This window comes from Amblyomma americanum, chromosome 3 (assembly GCF_052857255.1).
Source record: "Amblyomma americanum isolate KBUSLIRL-KWMA chromosome 3, ASM5285725v1, whole genome shotgun sequence".
Lineage (NCBI taxonomy): Eukaryota > Metazoa > Arthropoda > Arachnida > Ixodida > Ixodidae > Amblyomma > Amblyomma americanum.
This window is the reverse complement of record NC_135499.1, coordinates 83,979,154-84,002,015: the sequence shown is the minus strand read 5'-3', so window position 1 is coordinate 84,002,015 and position 22,862 is coordinate 83,979,154. Positions and strand designations below refer to the sequence as shown.

At 45.8% G+C, this 22,862-nt stretch overlaps 1 protein-coding gene across 3 annotated transcripts in view; it reads right to left on the bottom strand.

Moving 5' to 3' along the window:
- The window catches only part of LOC144124714 (uncharacterized), an 84,282-nt gene that overhangs the window by 39,050 nt on the left and 22,370 nt on the right, over positions 1–22,862 (bottom strand). For 2 of the 3 annotated variants that reach the window (XM_077657563.1, XM_077657561.1), the window contains exon 2: positions 332–627. In XM_077657563.1, the coding sequence (XP_077513689.1) occupies positions 332–497 (166 nt within the window). In that variant the 5' untranslated portion in view covers positions 498–627. Of the gene's footprint in view, positions 1–331; positions 628–4,365; positions 4,551–22,862 lie in introns of all 3 variants that reach the window. The other variant, XM_077657562.1, reaches the window with a different exon arrangement.

The window sequence follows — 22,862 nt, the reverse complement described above, 5'->3', positions numbered from 1 at the left end:
CACCGAGCAGGAAGGGCTGAAAGAAATGAAGGCTGGAAAGGTTGCCTCCCCGTTGCCTCCATTTTGCTGGCTGGGCCGCTGAAGGCTGGCTGGCTGGCGGTACTAATCCACCACGCCTGCGGGAGGGCCGCGCAGGGGCTCAGTGAACAATAAGGCGACATTCAGGGAGTAGTTGGTAGCGCCAGGTGAAAAAAAGCCGTCCAGCGAACAATATGGCGGTAATCAGTTGGGAAAGATCTATAGCACACTGTAAGGTCGCCTCCGAAAAGAATTCTGGGTTTTTTCGTATATTTTCAGTTTTTACTTGAATCCCTCTATCAACACGGCTTACCTGTAGGCCTGAGAGGCCGCAACGCATTTCCCAGCCTCGGCGAGGAAGGCAGAGTACTCCGCAGCCATGCCGTGTTCCCCACTGCGGTGGTCGCAGTGGCGGCCCCTGCATCGTTATGGAGGCCACCACCGACTTCATTACTGGTCCTGTCCTGCGCCGTACGCATGGCCAGCCGAGAAGTTTGGCCGAGTCGCCATACTTCATCACGCGCCCTTACTACTTTAGACCAGGGTCGTCTTCCAGGCTGGGTCGCATTGGTTGAAACTCGCTGCTTCTCTTGGTTGCCAAGTCCCAACCTTTAAGAAGAAAGACAAAAATCAGGCCCGTAATTATAGGCCTATCCTTAAGGGATCATTTTTTGGTGTTATTAAAGAAGCTCCTCCTGAAACGATTTACTGGCTATTGAAGTAAAGTTGATTTACTACATTCCGAGGCAGTCCCGCATTTCAGGGAGGCGGTCTAAAAACGCAACCGGTGTCACGGGCACTTTTACAGGCAGTGAAGCACTATTAAGCACTTATTGACACTTGTAACAGTGCGATCACCCTACATGAGAACACATTCGAGGGACGAAGAGGGAGCGAGACCATTTCAGATAAAAGCAGAGATGTCGGTCTGGGAGATCATCTGGACTGCTAGAGTGCATTAGGGAAGGGGAGAAGGAAGTAGGTTATCCTTGGTGACGATATGAATAGAAAAGCGGTCCGAACATATACAACCATATCAGGTGTGTTCCTGGTCGTATCTGTGAGTCGAGACCTGTTTTGCGCAAGAAATGAAGAAGCGCCCACGTTTACCAGAGAGCCAAGTCTCCAGCCAAGTGCCGTTACAAGGTCCTCCGATAGTGGCCCACAATCAAAAGGCGCCACAGAAGCCGCCAACATCATTCATACACCCACATATACAGGGCACATATACAGGGAAGGAGCCGAGCCGGCTTCGAAACGTTGGGTTTGAAATTGGGGTGGAGATGGGCACTTTATTATAAACATATAAAGGGCGTGCCGCGATAACGTTGCCCATAGTTGAGTTGACTTGAGGTGTTGAATGCTACAGGTGGGGTTAGCCTTGCTTATTCTGCCAGCAATCGCTCCACCGTAGCGTCCCTTCTATGTAAATAATGTCCTAGAGCCTGTCGCATTTACCCCGCTATGCACGCAGGCTCTTATAATAGCACACACTCCCCTCCCGCAGTCACCATCTATGCGCACAATCACTCCACACAGTCCACATCACAGTCCACTGCAGAAGTCACCATCTGTGCACATATCAGTCACAGTAGAACATAGGTCATTGCAGTGCCACAATCCATACACACATTCACTCACAGTATAACATAGTGCACTCCAGAAGACACCATCTACGCACACATTCAATCACAGTAGGCCATAGTCCGTTCCTGCTGTCACTGTTTAGAAACAAGATCCGTGTCCTGCAGAAATGTTAAAAGAAGGCGTGCAACCTCCCTTCTACATGTCTGGTTTCCATTAGGGTAGATAATGTCCTGAACTGTACTGTGACGGGTTCCTGTCTTCATGAAGGAAGCGAAAATCACACAACTTTCCGCGTTGTACTCTGGGCAGCACATAATATAATGTTCGATATCCCCATACACACAACATAAAGAGCTAGCGGAGACGATGCTATGCCCGTCTTATGCATACAGGCAGGAGTGCGAGCAGAGGCCGTGCGAATTCGATGTAGTAGTGTCGCCTGGGATCTTCTCAGTTCCTTGGTCACACATGGCTTGTGGGGCGCACTCCACAGGGTACTGAAATGATCGAGCACCGTTTTCCTGTAGAGATTTTTTCCATCTTGAGGTACTTTTATAGATGTTTTTCTTGACAGAGCTTTATGGGCGAGGCTGTCTGCCACCTCATTGCCTCTGACTCCTATGTGAGAGGGCACCTATTGGAAATATAGAGTAAAGCCTCTGCTGTGCAGATTCTGCACTAAGCGTAGAGAGCTTATAGACAAGGCATCAGTAGGGAACCCCCCTCTAACTTCTGGAGGGCAGATTTTGAGTCAGGATGACAACAGGTTAAGCCGGAGAAGACCCTAACTTCCGTAAAGCCGCCTCAATGGCAACACTTTCGGCAATTGTGGAGGTACGACAGCAGCAAAACGTACCGACCACTTACAGTCCAAAGAAGGAATGCAAAAAGCCGTTGCACTAGCATGTTTGACCTTGTCTACAGAACCATCGGTGAAAATTGTAAGATGGCAGGCATCTTCTGTTTTCAAATGTTCAAGTACGAGCGAATGCGTTGATGTCAAAGGAGAGCTGCGCTTTGCGCTCACATGGGGAATTGTGACCTCACAGACTAGGGTCGGAAAAGACCAGGGGTGTTTCAACCATTTCCTTTGCCTTCGGACATTAAGGCCAAAAGAACTAAGAGTATTAAGTGCCAAGTAGGCCTTCGACTCATATCTCTTGCAGAGCCTCTGGAGAAGGGATCACCCAGCTATCGTCTCTCCAAGGCGGCCAAGATGCATTAGTAGTCTCAGAAGGGACAAGGCTAAGAAATATCGATAGAGACTCATGAAGTACTGCCTTGTTCGCAGCCGCCTGAGGAACTCCAATCGCTCTTCTTAGGCCCTTTCTGTGGACAACTTCGAGACGTTCAAGCTGTGATGCAGGGAGGGAAATTAAAGGTAATTGATACATTATGCGACTGACCACCAGTGCCTCATGAAGTTTGACCATTGAAGAAGGATGGTTTACCCATTGCTCACTTGCAGTTCTACGGATCACAATGAGACGCGAAGATAGAGATGAAACAATCGCGTCGACAGCTTTTCGCCACTGCAGACGGGAGTCAATAATGACGCCCAGGAAACGCCTGTGGTTGAATTGGCGGATTCAAGAGTGACCAAGGTCTGTCTTTAACCGCGCTTGACGTCTTCCTGCACCTAGAAACAGAAAAAAGCCGGATTTTCCACTGATAGACCCAATCCCACACCTTGAAGGTAACTTGTATCGAAAGTTGAGCCTGTCGAGCGATCAGGGTTAATCGCTTGTGTTGGTAGCCAGTAATCCAAATACAGACGTCGTCAGCATATATTGACATACGCACTTGCCTGTAATTTTTTTGCAACGAATCGGGAAGGCTAGCCATTACGACGTTAAAGAGCGTGGGGGAAAGAACACTTTATTGAGGCACACCTCGTGATAGAACCCTTTCGGTGCTTAAGGTACTCCATAACCGTACACGAACCGCGCGATCACTTATAAACTTGTAAATGAATCTTAACATATGACCCTGTATGCCCATGCCTTGCAAACTGTTTAGAATTGAGCTCTTAAGCACGTTGTCGTAAGCTGTCGCAACGTCAAGAAAAATGACTAAGGTGGAAAGGCCGAAAGCTCTCTGGTGTTCAATGTGACTGACCAAGTCTAAAACGCTATCATGGGCACTAAGACCTCGGCGGAATCCTGTCATACATGTTGGCAGTGCCTTGCTGTCCTCAAGCCACCACGATAAGCGTTCATTTACTAGCTTCTTCATCAACTTAGCTACACAGGAGGTCAATGACACTGGGCGACACGAGGCAAGGTCCGTGGGCAACGTTTTCCACAGTCACAGTGACGTCAAAAGAAGATAAGTCTGAAGACACCGCGAGTCCGACTGAATGCGTAAAAGCGACGCCCCAATCGTTGTCTATGAAGCGGGCTTTTTCGGCTACTACACTGTCGAAAATATGCGAAACAATGCCAGGAAGGTAATTCTATTAAGAATTATTTTCTTTGTAGGATAGATGCTTGTGTCGCTGCATGTATTCGGATAAGATATATAGCATCAGTACCGCAACGTTAGCTGTCATGTACGCGGTGCCGACGTGAATACAAAAATTATCAATTCACAACTAATGGCACAATGCCTCGGCCCCACAAGCGTTAAGCATAGGAGTAGTACACATGCAATCTTCAACGAGAATCGTGACGTCGCAGGCAAGCCTGCCCTCACGCAGGAAAACATAACCCGGCGTCAACATACAGTTCATAATGTGCGCAAAAATAATTGTAGTTATACCTTAACTGCGTTTGAGAACAAACGCCTCAAGCACAATCACTTTGCATGCCACGATGCTAGTGTCTATGTCTACATCTCCTTGGCTTCTTCGGTTGGCGTACTTTGTCGGAAACCACCATGATTTTGTGACGATTTTCCTTGTTTATTTTTCAAACATGCCAAAACTTGTCCTCGACATCGCAGATCTGTAATGAAAAATGGTCACTGGTGAGAATTTTGTTCGGGTCAGAATCACGTGATAAGTGCTACATAGAAGACGACGAAGAGCGGGTGGTGCAGCGGGACGGAGCGTTCGCGCAGGCGAACAGACAACGAAACTTACAAAGGACGATTTTGCCCATCGGATTATTGTTTACGCACTAAATAGCCTGCATGGTCATCAACATGAAGCAAAATTGTCTGGGGCAAAGCAGCACCATCAGCAATTTGTCATTACTACGAAACTCTTGTGTGCAGAGCGTCTTAGCTGAATGCAGGAGACGATAGGAGTGGTGAACAGCATGTTCTTTGAAGTATTACATGCATGTAAGGCCGATGATGCATCACATTCGCTCTGCTTAAAATATTTATAGCTATTCTCCGACGGTTCGGTTAAGTGTACACCATGCTTTACTTTCGAGTCGGTTCGCGCAGTGAGAGTAACAGTTAATCTGCTGACACAATGTTAATTTACTCAAATCGTGCGCTTCTCTTCATGGTTCAGTCGCAGGCGGATCAATCGCCGATGTGCCCGCACTCGACATTGTTGTCAACGAACAGCTGCTATCAGTCTGACATTTTTGAGGCTGGTTATTTGAGTGCCCGAAGCAACAGTGCGATTATTTTTAAAATGAACGCACGGGACAACTCGAACGCCTTCTCAACAGCAATCTGCTGCGCGGTGAAGCGGGAAAGAAAAAGCAGTAAACTAGAATAGGAGTCAGTCTGCACTTCACTCGCTGCACTAGTCTGTAATCAACAATGTGAACTGTCCGTTTCATGGAGCCTCTTCCCGTGCCTTAGTTTGAGGCTCGCCAGTGACCCGTTCTGGTGAATGCCTTAAGACTCGGCCATACCAATACCGTTTAAACTTGGGGGCCTTCTTAACCACATTCTTGAAGAAGACGGCGGTGAGGTGTATGGGGTTTAGCGCCCCAAAGCGACTCAGGCTATAAGGGACGCCGTAGGGGATGGCTCCGGGTAATTTCGACTACCTGTGCACTCACACTGCACAGTGCACGGGACACTAGCATTTAACCTACATTGAAATGCGAAGGCCGAGGCGGGGATTGCCGCCGTGTCTTTAGGGTCAGCAGCTGAGAACCATAGCCACTGAGCCAACGCGGCGGCGACCCTTGACGAAAATGCGACAGCATTTAGGTTACCTTGTGCCGTCATCACAACCTGCCCGCTGGGCTGTGGGCAAACTGCTGCACCGTGACAGGGGGCAGTTCAATTAATGATTGGTAGCTAGCTTGAGGTTGCTAGGCAAGAGCAACCTGGGTCACACAAGCCCCACCAGAGGCCGCACCTGCCGTCGCAGGGCAGCGGCGCATCGCTTAACCGCGGCACCACTGTGCCAGGATTTGTATGAGGACTCTCAGGCATCTGTGAATGTTAAGCATACAATGACCAATTCTGCATGTATGGTCGTTTACCCATATCGCGTCATACCCTTAAGGCGGAGCCATAAGTGTCCCCTCCAGTTTTTATCCCCGGCCACTCTTCGACTATACAGGTATTGCCACAGCAGGGCTGATACGTGGTGGCATGGAGCAGCGACAACATACACATGTTTACGGTGCGCATGCGGTTCAGCCGTTTCTATGCAGTCGTCTCTGTCCAAATCAATTCCAAAGTCTTGTTCTTGGTCGTCTTCATCCCAGTCCAAATCTCATTAACCGGTCTGCGGTCTTGCTCTACTTGCACGTCTTGTCGTACCGCCACTAGCATGATTTGGTGGTCCGTGAAGCAGTTAGTGGCCCACTTGAGATATGACGGTTGCCACTTGCTGTGGTGGCCAGGTCGTGATGACGCCGCAATGTCACGTGACTTCTCCCGACCAGTCACAGTATTTCGTGACAGAGAAGCCTGAAATTTCTCCATAGACAACTTCCTAAATGCTTCCGCATTAAAACATGCGACGCACCTTCTCCGCTGGCGACTGCCAATTTTCGCACCGAAGGCTCTTGCTATCGGTTTTAGGGTTAAGCTGTTTGTTTCTTTGCTTATTCATTTCTAGTACTGCCAACTCAAAAACACGCCTCTTCATCATCATCATCAAGCTGATTACACCTACTGCAGGGCAAAGGCCGCTCTCATGTCTCTCCAATTAAGGGGAGACCAAGGTCTTTAAAAAATTATTAACGATGTAACTGTTATGCATTCTTCGGGGAATATGTTTTAAATCCTGATTCTAAATATATAACTTCTAGATATATATTTTAAATATGCTGATTCTAAATGTGTAAAACGAGTCATTGTGAACTTATGCAATATATTGTGTAATTTTTTGGAGACAGCTTTCAAGCAAGCTCGCAGCAAGGAAGTTGCTGAAATGTATGTCATTGCTTTTTCTTGGCATCAAGGAGTGCAATAAGGGTAAAATTATCATCCTGCCTATCATAGAACTTGAATTATAAGGCCTGTAAGTTGCCACTCCAGAAACAGGTATACCAAATTTTCTTCCCATTCTTGAAGCGGCAAATTCAAATCCCTATAACTCAGCTTCTATAACAAACAGAATGATAATTTTACCCTCATTGAACTCCTTCAGGTAAAGATAAATCAATGGCATGTATTTCAGCAAGTTCCCTGCAGGGAAACTTTTTTAATGATCTCTCCGAATGACTTGCATAAATTATTGTACACAAGTGTACAAGAACTTTCACTTCAAATTAAATGACATATTTAGAATCAGCACACAAAGATACATACTCCATGTAAATTGCACAATTTTGACTTTGTTAATAAATTTTTTTTTCAAAGAGCAGGGTCTCCCTTCAGCCCAGTCCTTTGCAGCTGCGGCCACCGTATACCCGCAAACTTCTTAATATCTGCCCACCTAACCTTCTGCTGCCCCCTGCTACGCTTGCCTTCTCTTGGTATCCACTCCGTCACCCTTAAGTAGAAGCGTTTTTGCTTGCATTCGCATTACATGCCCACTCTGCCCGTTTCCAGTCCGGAATACGCGACGTCTGCTTTACCTAGCATAGTGATGTTCTTCGCTTCAAAAAATAACAAGTTAAAACAGGGAAATATAAAGAGTTAAAATTAGCTCTTGAGTTGGTTCCTTCCCGCGTCATCTTATTTTACGAGCTTTTCACAGTGCATAGCCGTCACAAACTCAACCATTTTTGAGTTTGGCTCAAGAATATACACAAAAAAAGGAATTTTATATATGAATCAAATATTGCAATAAAACATGAAACCGGATGTAATAATTACACAACCATCGAGAAATAAAAAGACTAGGAAGAAAACATGCAGGAATAGAACATGAGAGAGGACAAACGGTGAGAATTAACAAAATAAGGAGAAAATCACTTCTAAAGCAGAGCTAGCAAGTATACAAAATGATAAGGGGAAAACCGTGGAGACCGAAAACACATAATTACGGCACAAAAGTGGCTACGGTATACCAAACACTGATCTGACGGAGAAATATAGCTATCTCATTTTATTTTTCTTGTTTTCATTTTCGCGCACTGGCAGGAAAGATCTGCGAGCCAATATGAAGGATATCTTGACGACACCGCATCCACTTCACTACCGCACCGACAGTAACATGTTTACAGCCGTGAACAAAACCTGTCACATAATTTATCGCACTGGGAATAAGAAACCATGAGGAGACACGAATGCTGCTTCCGCTGGAACTAATATTATAGCTGACAGGGTATCTAGCCAATGGAGCCACAATTTTTGTTTTGTGTAACCAGATTTCATAGGATTTTCTTCACTGCACTCCCGCGACTCTACGGAGCCCCGTACTTGACGCTTACTGTACTCTATAAAACATTGCTGCTGATGGCCCGCATGGGCTTCTCAACGAAAAGGAAAAAGCGTAGGGTGATCTGCACTTCATTTGGCGGACGGCTGTTGACAAACGTACGACCAACTTCGTGAATGCACTCACCTCATGCCTCTTACCAACGATGAAAAAATACACTGCAAATACGGGGGAACACGCCTATAAAAGGCATAGAATTCATAAAACAAGCAAAATAGTATGAAGTGCGAATCGCAGCGGGCGAGGCAGTCCTGTCCAAGAAGCTTTCGGCAAAACAACATAAGCAGCTCAGTCGATAAACCGCCTCGTTTTGTTCGCGGGTGACGAATCACCTCGACCGAAACGTCGGCCTGACAGAGGCGCCGTGAAGTGCCATCGTGCTAATTCCGCGCTGTCTTTCAGGCTCTGTTTAGACCTCTCCAAGGCATTTGACCGTGGTCCGCCCAGCTTGCTCATAGAAAGACTAAAAGAAATTGGGCTCCCTGATAACTGGATAACTGTGTATATGATATATGCATAACCGCACACAGTTTGTGGAAACTCTCCTGCTTGGGCTGCGGCGCTGCCTACAGTATTGTGAAATAAATTAAATAATAAATAAAATAACGGGCGGGTCTCTACGTTGGCTTGGCCGTGCTTACACCTGCAACAACTTGAGCACGACCACCAATAAGTGTCCAAAATTTTTTTCCTTACAGGTGCCGGTTCAATTATAAATCATAACGTATCACTCACAAAACGCATATACTAACTAGAATAAACGAAGCGTGACCCTGGTGCACAAAGCGACCACGAAAATTTCGCGCAATTCATATAAAACGACAAAAATAGTATTAGGGGTTTAAAGTACCAAAGCCACCCATGGGGATCTACGAGAGACGCTATAGTGGAAAGCGCTGGAATAATTTAGACCAAGCTGGGTTCTTTAACGTTCACTGACATCGCACAAGCACAGACGCAGTTTTGCATCTTGCCTCCATCGAAATACGGCCGCTTCGGTCCGGATTTTATCCCGTGTCTCCGGGGCTCAGCAGCCGAATGCCATAGGCACTAAGCCTCCGCGTGGCTAAAACGACAAACATGCTGCAGGGTGCAGTGCACTTGTGTTTGCTTGCTTCGCTTCTTTGATTTGTTTAAAGGTATTTCGAAACAACCTACAGCGAACATGTCCTCCATCCCGCAGTTTATATTTTTTGTTCAACGCGCAGCAATGAAAGAATACTTTTTTTCGCAATACGTCACCTACCTCCGCCCGTGCAATTAAACCACCAGACTGTGACGCACGAGATAGACGAATAGGTCACTGTGCTGAACATGACCTCAGCTGCGATTGCCTTCGCAGTGAATGCATAATGGAGCGGCGTGCGGCTTCTCGCCCTCCCGACTCTTCGGCTTTTACTCCATGTCAAGCTGCAAGTGCGTGTGCTGCCTCAGCTCGCGATGAAAAATAACCGCCCAGATGGTGCCCTGAGCGATATGAATGACGCAGTGTATATCGACCGCCGCTTTGGCCGTGACCTCAGCCGTGCGAAACAAGCAGCAACGGAACGTCGCTCGGGCCCCTCAGAACGCGAATGCGACCATACGTCAACCGGCAGCGTGTAAGGGGATCACAAAATGCGCCCTCTCTTAACCGAAGCATTAAAGTCTTGTGTACGGGCAGCCGTGTGCATTAAGAGTAAAGCATCCTAGTCTTCTCTGTCGCAGAAAACACTCACATCGGAGCAAGAAATAAAAAACTTGACTGGATGGTTAAGAATCCGTAAAGCGAATACTCCGCGTTAGCCTGGAATGGGAGAATTTCAGAAAACGGGGTTTAGTTTGGGTTAAGTGCATGGAGAGGAGTGTCAGGGGGAGGAAGTGGAAGCTTTAATTTGTCTTCTCCTTCGCGTTGCCATGGCGCGTGGTGGTGACGTCTTGCGTGACATCACTTCGGGCGTCAGCGTGACGCGTGGTCTGTGTAAGTTTAGCGACACAAGCTAAATAACTTGCGGGAGCGTTTTTGCAGGCTTTGTGGTGCATTACTGGAATTGTTTTTTATTTGAGAAAGACACCACAGGAAGGAACGAACTTGACAGGACAGAGCGCTCTGTCCGTCAAGTTTGTTCCTTCATGTGGTGTCCCTCTGCGCTAAAAAAGAATTCCAGCAAGCTAAATACCTGACGATCCAATGCTCGCACATCTACTAAGCTGAGGTTATGCTCCTGGAAGCTGCGCTTGGAGTTCTCCATTATCCAGAGAAATGTAAAGCGCGCGGAACAGTCATAGACTTCTTCAATAAAATGGTAGTCGAACAAAGATGGTGGTGACCACGGCCAACTTCGACTATGTGATGCTAACAAAAAGAAACTCCACCCTGTACGGGGCACACCCACTAGTTGAAGCACTTAAGCATGTTTCCTAAATCAGATTGGTGGTAGAAAAACCACCCTTGTCAAGGACAGCGGTACTCATTACACTGTGCTCCTTGACAGTTAAGTTTTTACTGCCCAAAGGCAACCAGGCCGAAAAAAAACGTTACGACTAATATTACAGCGCAGGCACGCTGATAATTCAAAATGTAAGGGTCGCATTTCATAGTTATGCTTTCATTTTCTTTTTTTCATCATTCCAGGATATGCCGCCGACATTATCACGGTGTTTGAGTGCACCGCCTTTCTGCAGGAGTTATCCGCTGCGGTAGCTCAGTGACCTTGTCGTTAGTTGGGCTGCTGATTCCAAGGCCACGGATTCAATCGTGGCCGTGGCAGCCGCGTTTTGATGGAGTTGAAACGCAAAAGGCATCCGTGTGCTGTGCGATGTGAGCGCACGTTAAGAACCTCGGATGGTCTGCATTAATCCAGAGCCCTCCACTACGCTGTCCCCCAAACCCATGTGAAGTTTCGGAACGTTAAGCACCACAAGTTGCAATTTACACTTCTCTGCAAAAGTTCCCAGACCGACGTGCCCGTAGGCAGGGCGCCACTGCACGCGTCTTTTGACGAAACGCAACAGTTTATTTGGTTCAACGAGAATGTGAGCGATAGCGGAACGCTGACTTGTTATACATGTTGAACAGCAAAACTATAGATGGTACCGATTATGGCGCCACCATGCGGCCACGAGCTTACAACGGTCACGTGCGCCTCTTTCTCGGAATTTTCGCAACAGGCAGTACATTGTTAAAGGCCCATCCACTCAAATATAGAACTGGCATGATCCAAAGCGAAGAGACAGCAATCTTAACGGTGAATTTTATCCACCTTCATACTCGCCAGGTGTCGCCACTTCAAAAACGAGGACAGAAGGCTGTGATAATGGAATACGTTCACCAGAAATGCTGCGTGAAGCACGTCATTGCGTTCCTTCTCTCATATACCTCAATTATGGTCACATGACAACATCTGGATAAGATGTCGGGATTGTTAGTCTGTTTTCCCGTTACACACTGTTCATCATAATAACCGATTTGCTATCAAACGCGACCTCTCTTACGCATGGAAAATCTCCGGCTTTAATTACCATGCTATTTAATTTGCGTTTTCAACATTGTGCTCTCATTTAAAACGTGATTTTTTTTCAAACTTCTGCTGCATGCATGTCTCCATGCAGATATTTATTTCGTTTTCAAAGCATTATATTGATGATTATGGATTTTTATGGCGCAAGGGAATCGATGGCCAAAGAGCGCCATGGCACAAGGTATTTTTCAAATTCTCAAGTTGGGGTCGAAGACCAATTTCCCAAGCATTTCACCCTAAATAAGCCGAGCACCAGACCAGGGGAAAGCTTGTACCCATTGTATCACCGGTGGGTGCCCGGCGGCACTGGGGATCGAACCCCGCACCTCCCGCATGCGAGGCGGATGCTGAACCACTTGGCCACCGCTGCGGTCAAAGCATTATATTGATGTGAACGCTTATATCACTTTTTGCCTTGTGCCATATTCTCTGATTAGCCTGATTACAAGTGCCTTTATTTTTCTGCGTTGTCTTCTATTGCTTTGTGCATTTGTTGTTCCAAGATCATTTATGCATGCATGTACCCCGCCCTTCACGTCAGGTCTCAAATGAGGGGTGGGGTTCATACAAATAAAGAACAAATAAATAATAAACAGCTAATAAATATAAGACACAATTCAGATTTTCCGCAAACGCAGCCCCAATATTGACCTCCCGCATGTACCAATGATTTCGTTTCGCCAGTTGCGTTACCTGCGAATCTATCACAAATATACGTCTCCCTACAAAACTAACTGTCATCTTCGGCGATCCAGTCGTGTAACGATGAATACTGTCTGACGAAAATTGCGCAGTACTGGAGCCAATTTCTTTTTAATGCCTCATTTACAGGACATATACGAACCGCTGTGGTGGCTCAGTAGTTATGGTGCGTCCCTCATATCCTGAGTCGCTTTGAGATGTAAAACCCCCTAAAACAAACAAAACCGAATCAAACAACCTATAGCCACTAAATATCTGCTTACATGACGCCGGTTCGATTCCGACAGCGGCGGTTACATTTCTACGGAGGCGAAATGCTAAAGGCTCGTGGACTATGCGGTGTCAATGCACGCTAAAAAAACCCACGTGTGGTCGAAATTATTCGTAGCCCATCAATATGGCCTCCCTCATATCCTGAGTTACATTGAGATGTAAATCACCATAAAACAAACCAATTAAACCAAACGAAACAACCTATAGCCACTAAATAACTGCATACATGACTGATTAGCTGGCATTTCTAAGTATAACTTGTCATCTGAAAGCTCGCAAAACATTCTAAAAGCATCTTTTGTGTAGTTAAAAACTAAAGACGGGGGATAGTAGCGTTTGAATTCGAATACTGACAGTATCCGTGCTCGTAGTTCTCTCTACACCCACTCCACGGCGCCTGTCGAAATAGCGAAAGTGTGTTTTGCGTTAGTGGACATACAAACACATATTCTGCACTCGGTGCGTCATAGCTTCGTGGACAAAGGCTCCTGGACCACTGCCAGCTTTTCAATGGCGGTGACACGTGCTGCGAGCGGTCTGACATCTCCCTTCGCGATATATAGATCCCCATTATTCACGCTAAGCTTTCCTCCCATCTGCGTCCTCGGAGAACAGACTACTCGCCCAGATGGGACATCTTCTGCACCTTCTACATCCTTGCGGAAAACTTGGTGCTGGCCGGCGTTCCTTCTTATTTTTTTTACGTGTGTGCGGTCTCCTAGTATTCTTTCCCTTCATCTTGCAGCCTTTGGACTCAACCCGGAGGAATCGGCTCACATAGGAACATGAAATTACGTCTCAAACTCCAGCTCAGGGCCAACAAAGACGTAGCACAGCAATAACAGACCTTCGGCTGTACAACAGCGCAAGAAAATGGACGTTCCTTCGGATGCTTCGCCGCTCACCCCAAGGTTACAGGATTCAATTCCGGCCGCTGCGGCGGCCCCACTTTGAATGACGCGAAATGCAGGAGACCCCAAGTACTGCGCGATGTTAGTGCACGTAAGAGCCCCAATTGGACGAAAGCAATCTGGAGGCCACCGCTCCGCACTTTCGCAACCCACGCGCAGCTCTGGGACATCCAGATGCGAGTGTTTCGAATGCGAGACCTTTTCTGAAAAAGCGACCTTCAAACGGAAGGAGAAAAAAAACTTTGCGACCGTACGGCAGATGGGGTGCCTTTGAAATAGATTATTTATCCCGAAAACAAAGAAGTGCGGAAATCGAGATAACATTCCTAACACGTACTAGGCACATCACTTATTGTGAACATCACGGACATGCCGCTACTTTTTCTTTATATTTATACATTTCTGGCGGCCATTGCTGTTAATTCTCTTTGGAAGACAAGTAGAATATTGCTTTGCTTAAATATGGCATCAAGAAGCTCCGTTTTTGCCGTGGGCATGTCATAGGCTCTGTCCAAAATGTAGTACTTGAAATAAGTCTCTGTCTAAATGAAGCGTTTCTCAACCTAGCATTTTGTCTCTAACCGCCAAGTACGCTGTTATATATATATATATATATATATATATATATATATATATATATATATATATATATATATATATATATATATATATATATATATATATATATATATCAGACAAGTTAAAGGAAATGAGGGGCCCGTTTGACAAATTTATGAAGGGAGCCAACAGTCACCGAAACCAAGGTGCATAGGGGAACGTTAATTTTTTTTTTTTATTAATGTGTTATGCTTATCAGTGGGATAATAATACTTAGATTAATAAATCGCTTAAAGAAAATTACTTATAAAGCAGAAGAAAAAACAACCATGCCGCCGGTGGGAGCCGAACCCACGACCTCCGAATATCGCGTCCGGTGCTCTTACCAACTGAGCTACGGCGACGGCTGTCCAATCTGCTGCTCTCGTGGGTATTTATGTTTACTGGGTGTAAGCGAGCCTTATATATATATATATATATATATATATATATATATATATATATATATATATATATATATATATATATATATATATATATATATATATATATATATATATATATATATATATATATATATATATGTTACAGGGTGTGTCCCAGCTAAGTTTAGCCATTGTTTAGAAGTGCTCAGAGGCAGACTAAGACGACGCGACAAAATGCTTGTGGCTATTGCAACAAGTCACACTATGTACTGTATCCTGCTTAATTGCATTATTAGTCGAGATTGATTTACCAACTTCGCTAACAACAAGGTTAGGCAAAAATTTCAACCATAAAGTTGCAGCAAAACGTCCGATTGTACAGTTTCTAACTTTACATCTACTAGGGTCATTCCACGCCAAACGTCCCAGATATTGCACTCGACCATCTAGAATTTCTTCGAAAAAATTCATGTAAAGTTATCCGAACGTTCGTAATGAAAGCCTGAAATATTTTTGCCGAAAAAAATTCATTCGCTTGGTGAGGGCGGTTTGAATATTTAGAAACTGCGAGAAACCAGGCACTGCTCAATAATTGATAAAATATTCAAATTTTTAGAACACAATTCACAATTTATTTGCTTGACATTTGCACCGATTCTACCTTTCGATGTAATTCGGAGCATGAAGCTTTATAAGGCAGAAATATTTTTAAAAATCGAAAAAAAAGCAATAAAGTGTACCATATTTGTCGTTCTTTGTTTTAAATGTAAACTTGCTCTCGGAAATTCAGAAATTACCTTTTTGTTTCTCTATATGTCTAGCATCTATAAAAAAAATAACAGGTGATGAAACTGTGCACATCGAAGTAAAAAAAAAATGCTAAATTTGCGAAAAGTGCGTTTTGAGGCAAAAACGCTCGTTAATTTCACCCTGAGGTGGTCCAAGTAAAAATGCCAATAATAGCAGGTTACGTAGAACAGTATATTGCCTTCCATTGCGGCAATTTTTATCGAAGTAATTTTTGTTTAAAACGGGAAAATAATTTTTGAAGTTGAGGTCTCGCGCCGCAACTTGCGTTGTTTCTTAACGCTTCTTCACCGCAGAGCACGACACTGTGGCCAGGCGAAATGTATAGTTTATGTTCTTAAGTGAAGTTTGCACTGCAGGCAAGCGTGGGAACGTTGAGTAGTCGAACAGGTATTCGTTTGAAAAGATTTTCTTAACGCTGCAGGGGCGGCACAGGCTCAAGTCGCAGTCAGTCATTCTTGTCGGCGCCATGGCAGACGTAAGCACCAGCATAAAAGCTTGCGAGACGCTGACCTGGAAATGACCAGAATCATGCGGTGTTGAAACAATCCGCGACGCAGCATCACCACGTGGTAGTACTTGACCTTTGTGGCTGTCAGAAGCTCATGCCCGGTTGTTTCCGATGTGATGTCTTGGTTGTATTTGATTTAATCAGTGAAATTTCTGCGTTAATACTCCAGCGACAACTGTAGACGAGCCACTATGCTGGCGAACCATTTTTCATCCACCTACCGGCGAGCGGGCCGCGTTCACCTCCAGCGCGTCTCGCGTTACTCGCCGCAACGGTGTGCACTTAGCTCGTTCCCGTGCGCTCCAATAAAGCACTTGTGATACGCCTGCCATGCCAGCTGATCATCCCTCCTCGTGGTCCATGCGAGACAGCACGCTGAATGCCCTCGTTTTTTTTTTTCTGTTCGCTGGCCCGCAGCAAAACGGGTCTGTTAAAAGTTCGAAAGCAAAACGATCTCGTTTATTGCCTACCATTCGCCGAATGTCAGGCGATATTTTCTTTAGCTCCAGCCCTAAAAATGCACGGCAGCGAACGACGAGAAACTGTCGTGCTATGCTAGGTGTCGTGCTCTGCGGTGAAGAGGCGTTTAGAGACGACGCAACTTGCTGCGCGAGAGCTCAAATGCAAATTTTTTTTCTCGCTTTAAACAAAAATTACACCCAAAAAATTCTAGAAATGAAAGGCAATAAACTGTTCTACGTAACCCGCTATTGTTTGTATCTTTACTCGGAATACCCCAGGGTGAAATTAGCGAGCGTTTTTGAGTCAAAACACACTTTTGGCAACTGTACCATTTTTTTACTTCGATGTACAGAGTTTCAACACCTGTAATATTTGTTATAAATACTAGACATCTAGAAAACCAAAATGGCTTTTTTCGAATTTCCGAGAGCAAGTTGATATTTAAAACAAGAAACGACAAAAATGGTACCGTTTTCATATATTTCTTCGATTTTTTAAAATATATATGGCGTATAAAGCTGCACGATCTGAATGATATCGATAGCCAGAATCTGTGCAAATGTCAATGAAGAAAATTGTGAAGTGTCTTCTAAAATTTGGATATTTTATTAATTATTGAGCAGCGCCTGGTTTCACGCCTTTTATATATACTCAAACTGCCCTCACCACGCAAATAAATTTTGTTCGGCAAAAATATTTCAGGCTTTGAATATGCACTTTAGGAAACTTTACATGAATTTTTTCGAACAATTTGGAGATGGTCGAGCGGAACGTCTGAGACGCTTGGCCTCGTATGACCCATTACGTATCGTGTTTTTTCCGCTACTGCAAATGACCCCGAAATACAAAAAAAAATACCCCGTGACATACCCGCCTAGGCACCACGATTGCAGTGCTCTCTAACGCTCCGCCTACAAACAAACAGATCATTTAGCCGGGTGTGCTGCTGCTTGAAAAGTGACAGGGCAGCGACGCAAGCGCTGTGTGTGTGATTTACGCCAGCGCAAGCGATAAGGGCTGAGTCTGCTTGTCGCTATCATGAATCGCCACCTGGGAAGCATACCGCTACACATCTGAATTCATACAAATATCCTTTAAAATCGGTTGCCACGAAAGTCTGACGGGCATTTTTAGAGCGAAAGCTTTACTTCACTATCAAAGCTGCGAAAGTCGTTTCACCGCTGAAGCCTGACCTTGACTTGACCTTGTGAGCCTAAATAACGTAATTAAATACATATTGCAGCCACTGGGTTTCGTACCAGCGATGGCGCGAACAGATCAGCTTCGTTGGCCAGTGCACGAGAGCGCTATGCTATCGCCGTAGCTGATCACGCCTCGTGCTAAGCTCGATCAAACTCTTGCGCTGTGCATTGCACGTCATCCTTTTCATCAACTAATGCTGCTATCGAAATGATATCGTCGTCAGAAGTGCCGACGACCCAGCTAAGCAAAATCATGAGCCAATTAGGCTAATCACATGCTTTCGCACGTCTACTCAGCTTAACTACGTTGAAAGCCTAATTTTTAATTGATACGTTAAAACCCTATCCCTTTTCATTTCCTTTCCAAAACGTTTGATACGGTGATTCTTTCTGCATTCCAGCATAACCTGAAAGTCTCAAATACTCCAACCTTGTTAAACGAGTCACTAATTTCTTTCCTTAGAGCGCGCGGCACTTTTATTTATGTTTTCATTCCTTCAATAATTTCGTTCGCGGACATCAACGTCTTTCATCGCCGGTGCACAGCTGAGATATCCCATGCGCAAGCAACACTTCAGTGCACTAAGCAAGCACATCAAGGATACTACGGCAAGTGGAGGTAGCTGAATTATTAAGGACGTACTGCACGCGTATTACAGATTAATATATCATCGTTTCCAGAAAAATAATGCGGAAATGTACTTCTTTTGCCCGTACTTCAACACATGTGTATTTGAAAATTCCGAAGCAACTAGTCGGTCGGCGTTGACTCTTGTAAAAATGTAAGCATAACTACGACGCTGTCCTTTGTGCAATCTTTTCTCCACGATTTAATCGTTTGCTTCTTTGTCTTTGCTCGAATCAGCCTTTGGTATCCGAGCCGGCAAATGACATTGGTGGCCGTGTAAACATCTGACCTCACAGGCGGCAGCTGCTGACAACAAGGGGACTGAATAAAAAATTGATAGAAGAATGCTTGTAATGTAAGGGCTAGAAATTTCCCTCTTGTGTCCTACTAGACAAATAAACTATCAAGATGGCGCACTTCAACATTCCAAACTGTTAGGCATTATAGCATCCATTCATTACTGAGTTTCATGATCTTCTATGGTTGCCGCGGCGACATATCCCTCTGTCTTCTTTGGCTCTCCACATTCCTTCAATCCCTGTTGTCGTCGGATACGGAACAGCGTTGCGGACGCCTCTTGGTCTCCTGCGTGTCGTGATCTGTTGCGTCCCAAATGACCTTCATGACGCCGATCGTAGCGACCGTTTTTACGATGGCCGGCGTACAGCGCGAAACATCACCAAGGACGAAGAAAAAATGGGACATACATAACGCCAGCAACTCTTGGGTTTATTGCGAGACTTTGTCAGCCACTATGAAGCACCAACTGATCCAATCGTCTACCCGTTTTTACGATCGCGAACTGACACCACCTTCCACAACACTCCCGCAACAAGGCAAAGTCGTCAGTGGCAATAGCAGGCACATTTTGTCTTGTGATGCTAGTAAAACAGCCGTCTCATCCCAGCAGAATAGGTCGCTTTATGACGCATTTTTGTTATTTCTTTCAAAATCACGGTATAAACTTTGCCTTTAAGGCAGATCTGCTGGCAGGAAAGACGGCTGCAAACCGAAGACTGCAACCTATAGAGCACTCGTGTGCACTCGCTACTCCTCTTAACTCTTAAGTCCTGCAAACAAAAATGTGTTTATTGTTTCTTCTGGATAACTGTGATACCATTAACGGCATAATGGTAGCAGACTGAAAACTTCACAGTTCTGCCTCTGTATAGCGCCCAACGTGAAAATGCTCGTCTTCTGACTTCCGAACAGGTGTTCAAGAACTCGCATTTAAGTCCCTTAAACATTTCACGGTTCGGAAGCCTCATTACAGTGTTAAACTTCATTCCTGGTTAGTTGCCTACCGACCGGGCTCATTCTTTGATGCAGATAAAAGTATTCCCTCTACGCCTTCATTTCTTTTCTTCTGTTCAGCACAGTCAACACACACCGCGCCAACTCGCATATTTCAACGCCATGACAGTATGCGTGACGTCATTCCTTTGATTTTATTTTGTATCGCGGTCAAGAGTTACATCAGTATTTAAGATTCTATTTATCATTGACCGTTCCTTCATCTTACTATCTGCGAAAAAAGCCGTCGCGCCATTCCCACCGCTTCTGCTCTACTTTGGGCTACAGCGATAAAGCTTCAAGACTTTCCTTTTTAATGTAGGTGGAATAAGAAAACTTTTCTGCGCCAATCGGTATTCCTAGAGTGTTTACAGCTCCATTAATTTCAAAACAGATTCGGACAGAAAGCAGGGAAAGCGCGTCGGCGCCTAACAACACTAGTTCCCATCCTTTTTCCATAGAGATAGTAGCGCTTTCTATTTTGAAAGCTTACACAAATAAGAGCCCAACAATCACTAAACAATTTGAACTTGGCTCCTTCGACGTACTATCAAAAGCACTTTACCACTAGCGCCAATGTTATGGCCTTTTTCGCTATTGTGCAAGATTTTTGTTCTGCATTCGTGAACATGTGCGAGTAGCAGCCCACCAGACATAACATCTCACTAGCGTTTGCTCGAAGTTGTCGCTCGTATACAGCACCGGTGCCGCAGTAGGAAGCGTCAGTAGAGCGATAAGACTACAGTTTGCCTCTGCCGCCAGGGGGCGTCCCGGTTAGGACAGAAAAAAATAAGACGCACATATCACCCGTCTCAGTCATTGCCGAACCCGCTCTAATCGCATACGTTCCTTTGTCCGACGGGCATGGCCCGAGGCTGCGTTATCACAATGAGCTCAAAAGAGAGTCAGAAATATTGGTTGGAATCCTCGTAATATTTATTTGTTCTGCTCAAAGTCGTCGGCGAGCGGCTTTATCACTTTGCGGCGCGAGGCGCGGCTAGGTTTATCTCAAATACATAGTCACACAAAGTTGCTTCTATATTATTCGAGATTTTCTTATTTACTTTTACTGTCTTCTCTAGGGCCGGGCAACATTATTTTTCTTTATTTTTCTATGCCCACACTAATAAATGTCTTCTCTAGGAACTTCTTTGACAGCTTTAAATTCGGCAAGTCCGAGAAAGAGGGAGGTTCCGTTCCTCAACATCTATCGAGTGTTGTTTTTGTTATCGCCACCACCGGGCGGTTCACTTTTGTGCAGGCAAGTCTGCCCAATGAAGAGTTTTCCTTGGAAGCCTTTCGGTGCCTTCTTGACGGCCCGAGTGTCGTCACTACTGCGTGACATCCGTTGGAGGTTTTAGGTACGTGTGTCCGTTGAATGTCATTCTTGCAATACATCATCTCGATGGGATGCTGAGATGGCCTCGAGCTGTGCACGTTTCTGAGGGCCGCCTCAAGCGGTCTTCTTCAGCTGAGCGGTGAACTGCCCGCTCATTCTGCTCCCTTGTCCACTCAGACAGTGATGTTGGGGCCGTCGATAGTCACCTCCAAGTCGCTAGTTCGTGCACTCGCTTCACACGTCACTTTCGGTGTGATATCACGGCTTGGTAGGCCGTTCCGAATCGTCGATGGGGCGCGTCCTCTTGACAGTACTCAGCGGCGTCGGCATGGCTTTGCTGAGCCCTAACGTGGTGTCCTTCATCTCAGTGCGTGGCGGCGTCATCGTTGGAGTATCTTCATCATTTCGCCGTGAAGCGTAATGCTGCTACCTTAAGTTTCCCCTGCCGGAACAGGGGAATGTCCCACTGGCGGCTGAGTCGTAGATGCGGCGCGCTGATGGATACAGTGCAGATGTTGGTGACATCCACCTAGAGAGCGGCCCGGCGTGTCTCCTCGACTTCGCGCGATCGCTGGCCAGGTTGTGGTCGTAGAGATTTGTAGAAGACCCCGAGGCACATTCTTCGATAGGGGCTATGCTGGAGGATATGGGCGGGCTCACCGCGATGGAAGAATAGCGGGTGGCTGGGGGAGTCCTCCATGAGTCGTACTTCCTAGGGCTTGAGCGCCGCTCGTAGGGTGGTCGGCCGGGGTCTAGGATCCGTCGTTCCAGGACAGCTGGTTCTCGTCGAAGTCGAAAGGGGCTTGGGGGGCCTCGTCGGTTCGCTGGACTGCATAGTGCGGTTACGTAGGACATGGCTTGAGTTTCTGTAGGAGTCGTCAGTAACGGGAGCAAAGCGCATGATACCCTTCTTCGCAGACCATTCCCGTGAGCATCGCTGCTTTAGGTTGGTTGGAAGGAGGTAGCAGACGAAGAAGTTCTTCCTTTACTATGTCGCGGATGATATCCCGCAGGTTTTCTTCGAATGCTGTGCCATCCGAGAGAGTTGCCGGGGTGACTTGAGCGGTCATGGATAAAAGCGGGCTCGTGCTCTCGGAGTTTTCTCAATCGTGACTACTTCGCAAGTGAATTCAGAGACGGTATTCAAGGAATTCTGGATCAGGCCGGAGAAAAGCGTCTCCTTTCTTGTTGTTGTTAGCCTTACAAAAGATGGCCCATACCCACACTGAGGGATCGGCCAAGAATCGGGAGGCAGAGGTTGCTATTCACCTGTACATAATAAAGGCAAAAGAAAAGCACGCGGCTCAGCATCACCGGTGAAATCTACCTCAAGTAGGGCATGGACTGAAAAGGAATAAGTTTTGGGATGGAAAAGAGTGAAAAAAAAAGAATTGTTTAAGTCAAAATGTAATAATGCAGAGAAAAGAAAATATTGCAACATTTAGGAAGGCAGTCGATGAGATTCCAGCAAGAAGTTTTGAACTGCGGTACAAACATATCTGTGGCTGAACCCAAGTGTAGTGGCGCCAAATGATAGCAAGAGCGGGCTGCTCAAACTAAGGCGAAGATGCTGCAATGGCTCTTTCAGCAACCTTCTTCCTAAAGAGGTGATACGGCGGCAATGGAGCCAAAAATGATCGATAGATTCAGGCTCAAGGATAAATGCACACAGGGGAGAAAGCGCCAAAGCAGACCTGTGTAAATAGAAATTTGGAGGAGAGATACGGCATCGGAACCTTGTCAGAGATATTCCTAGCTGCCGAGGTCGACACACTTTCCTGTTCCAGAAATATCTCCGATGTTGATAATCCGCTTATGTTAAGAGTGCTGTGTCTTGCGCGCTTGATAACGTACGTCGCTGAAACCTAGACGCTGCGATATACGATGTAGCCGGG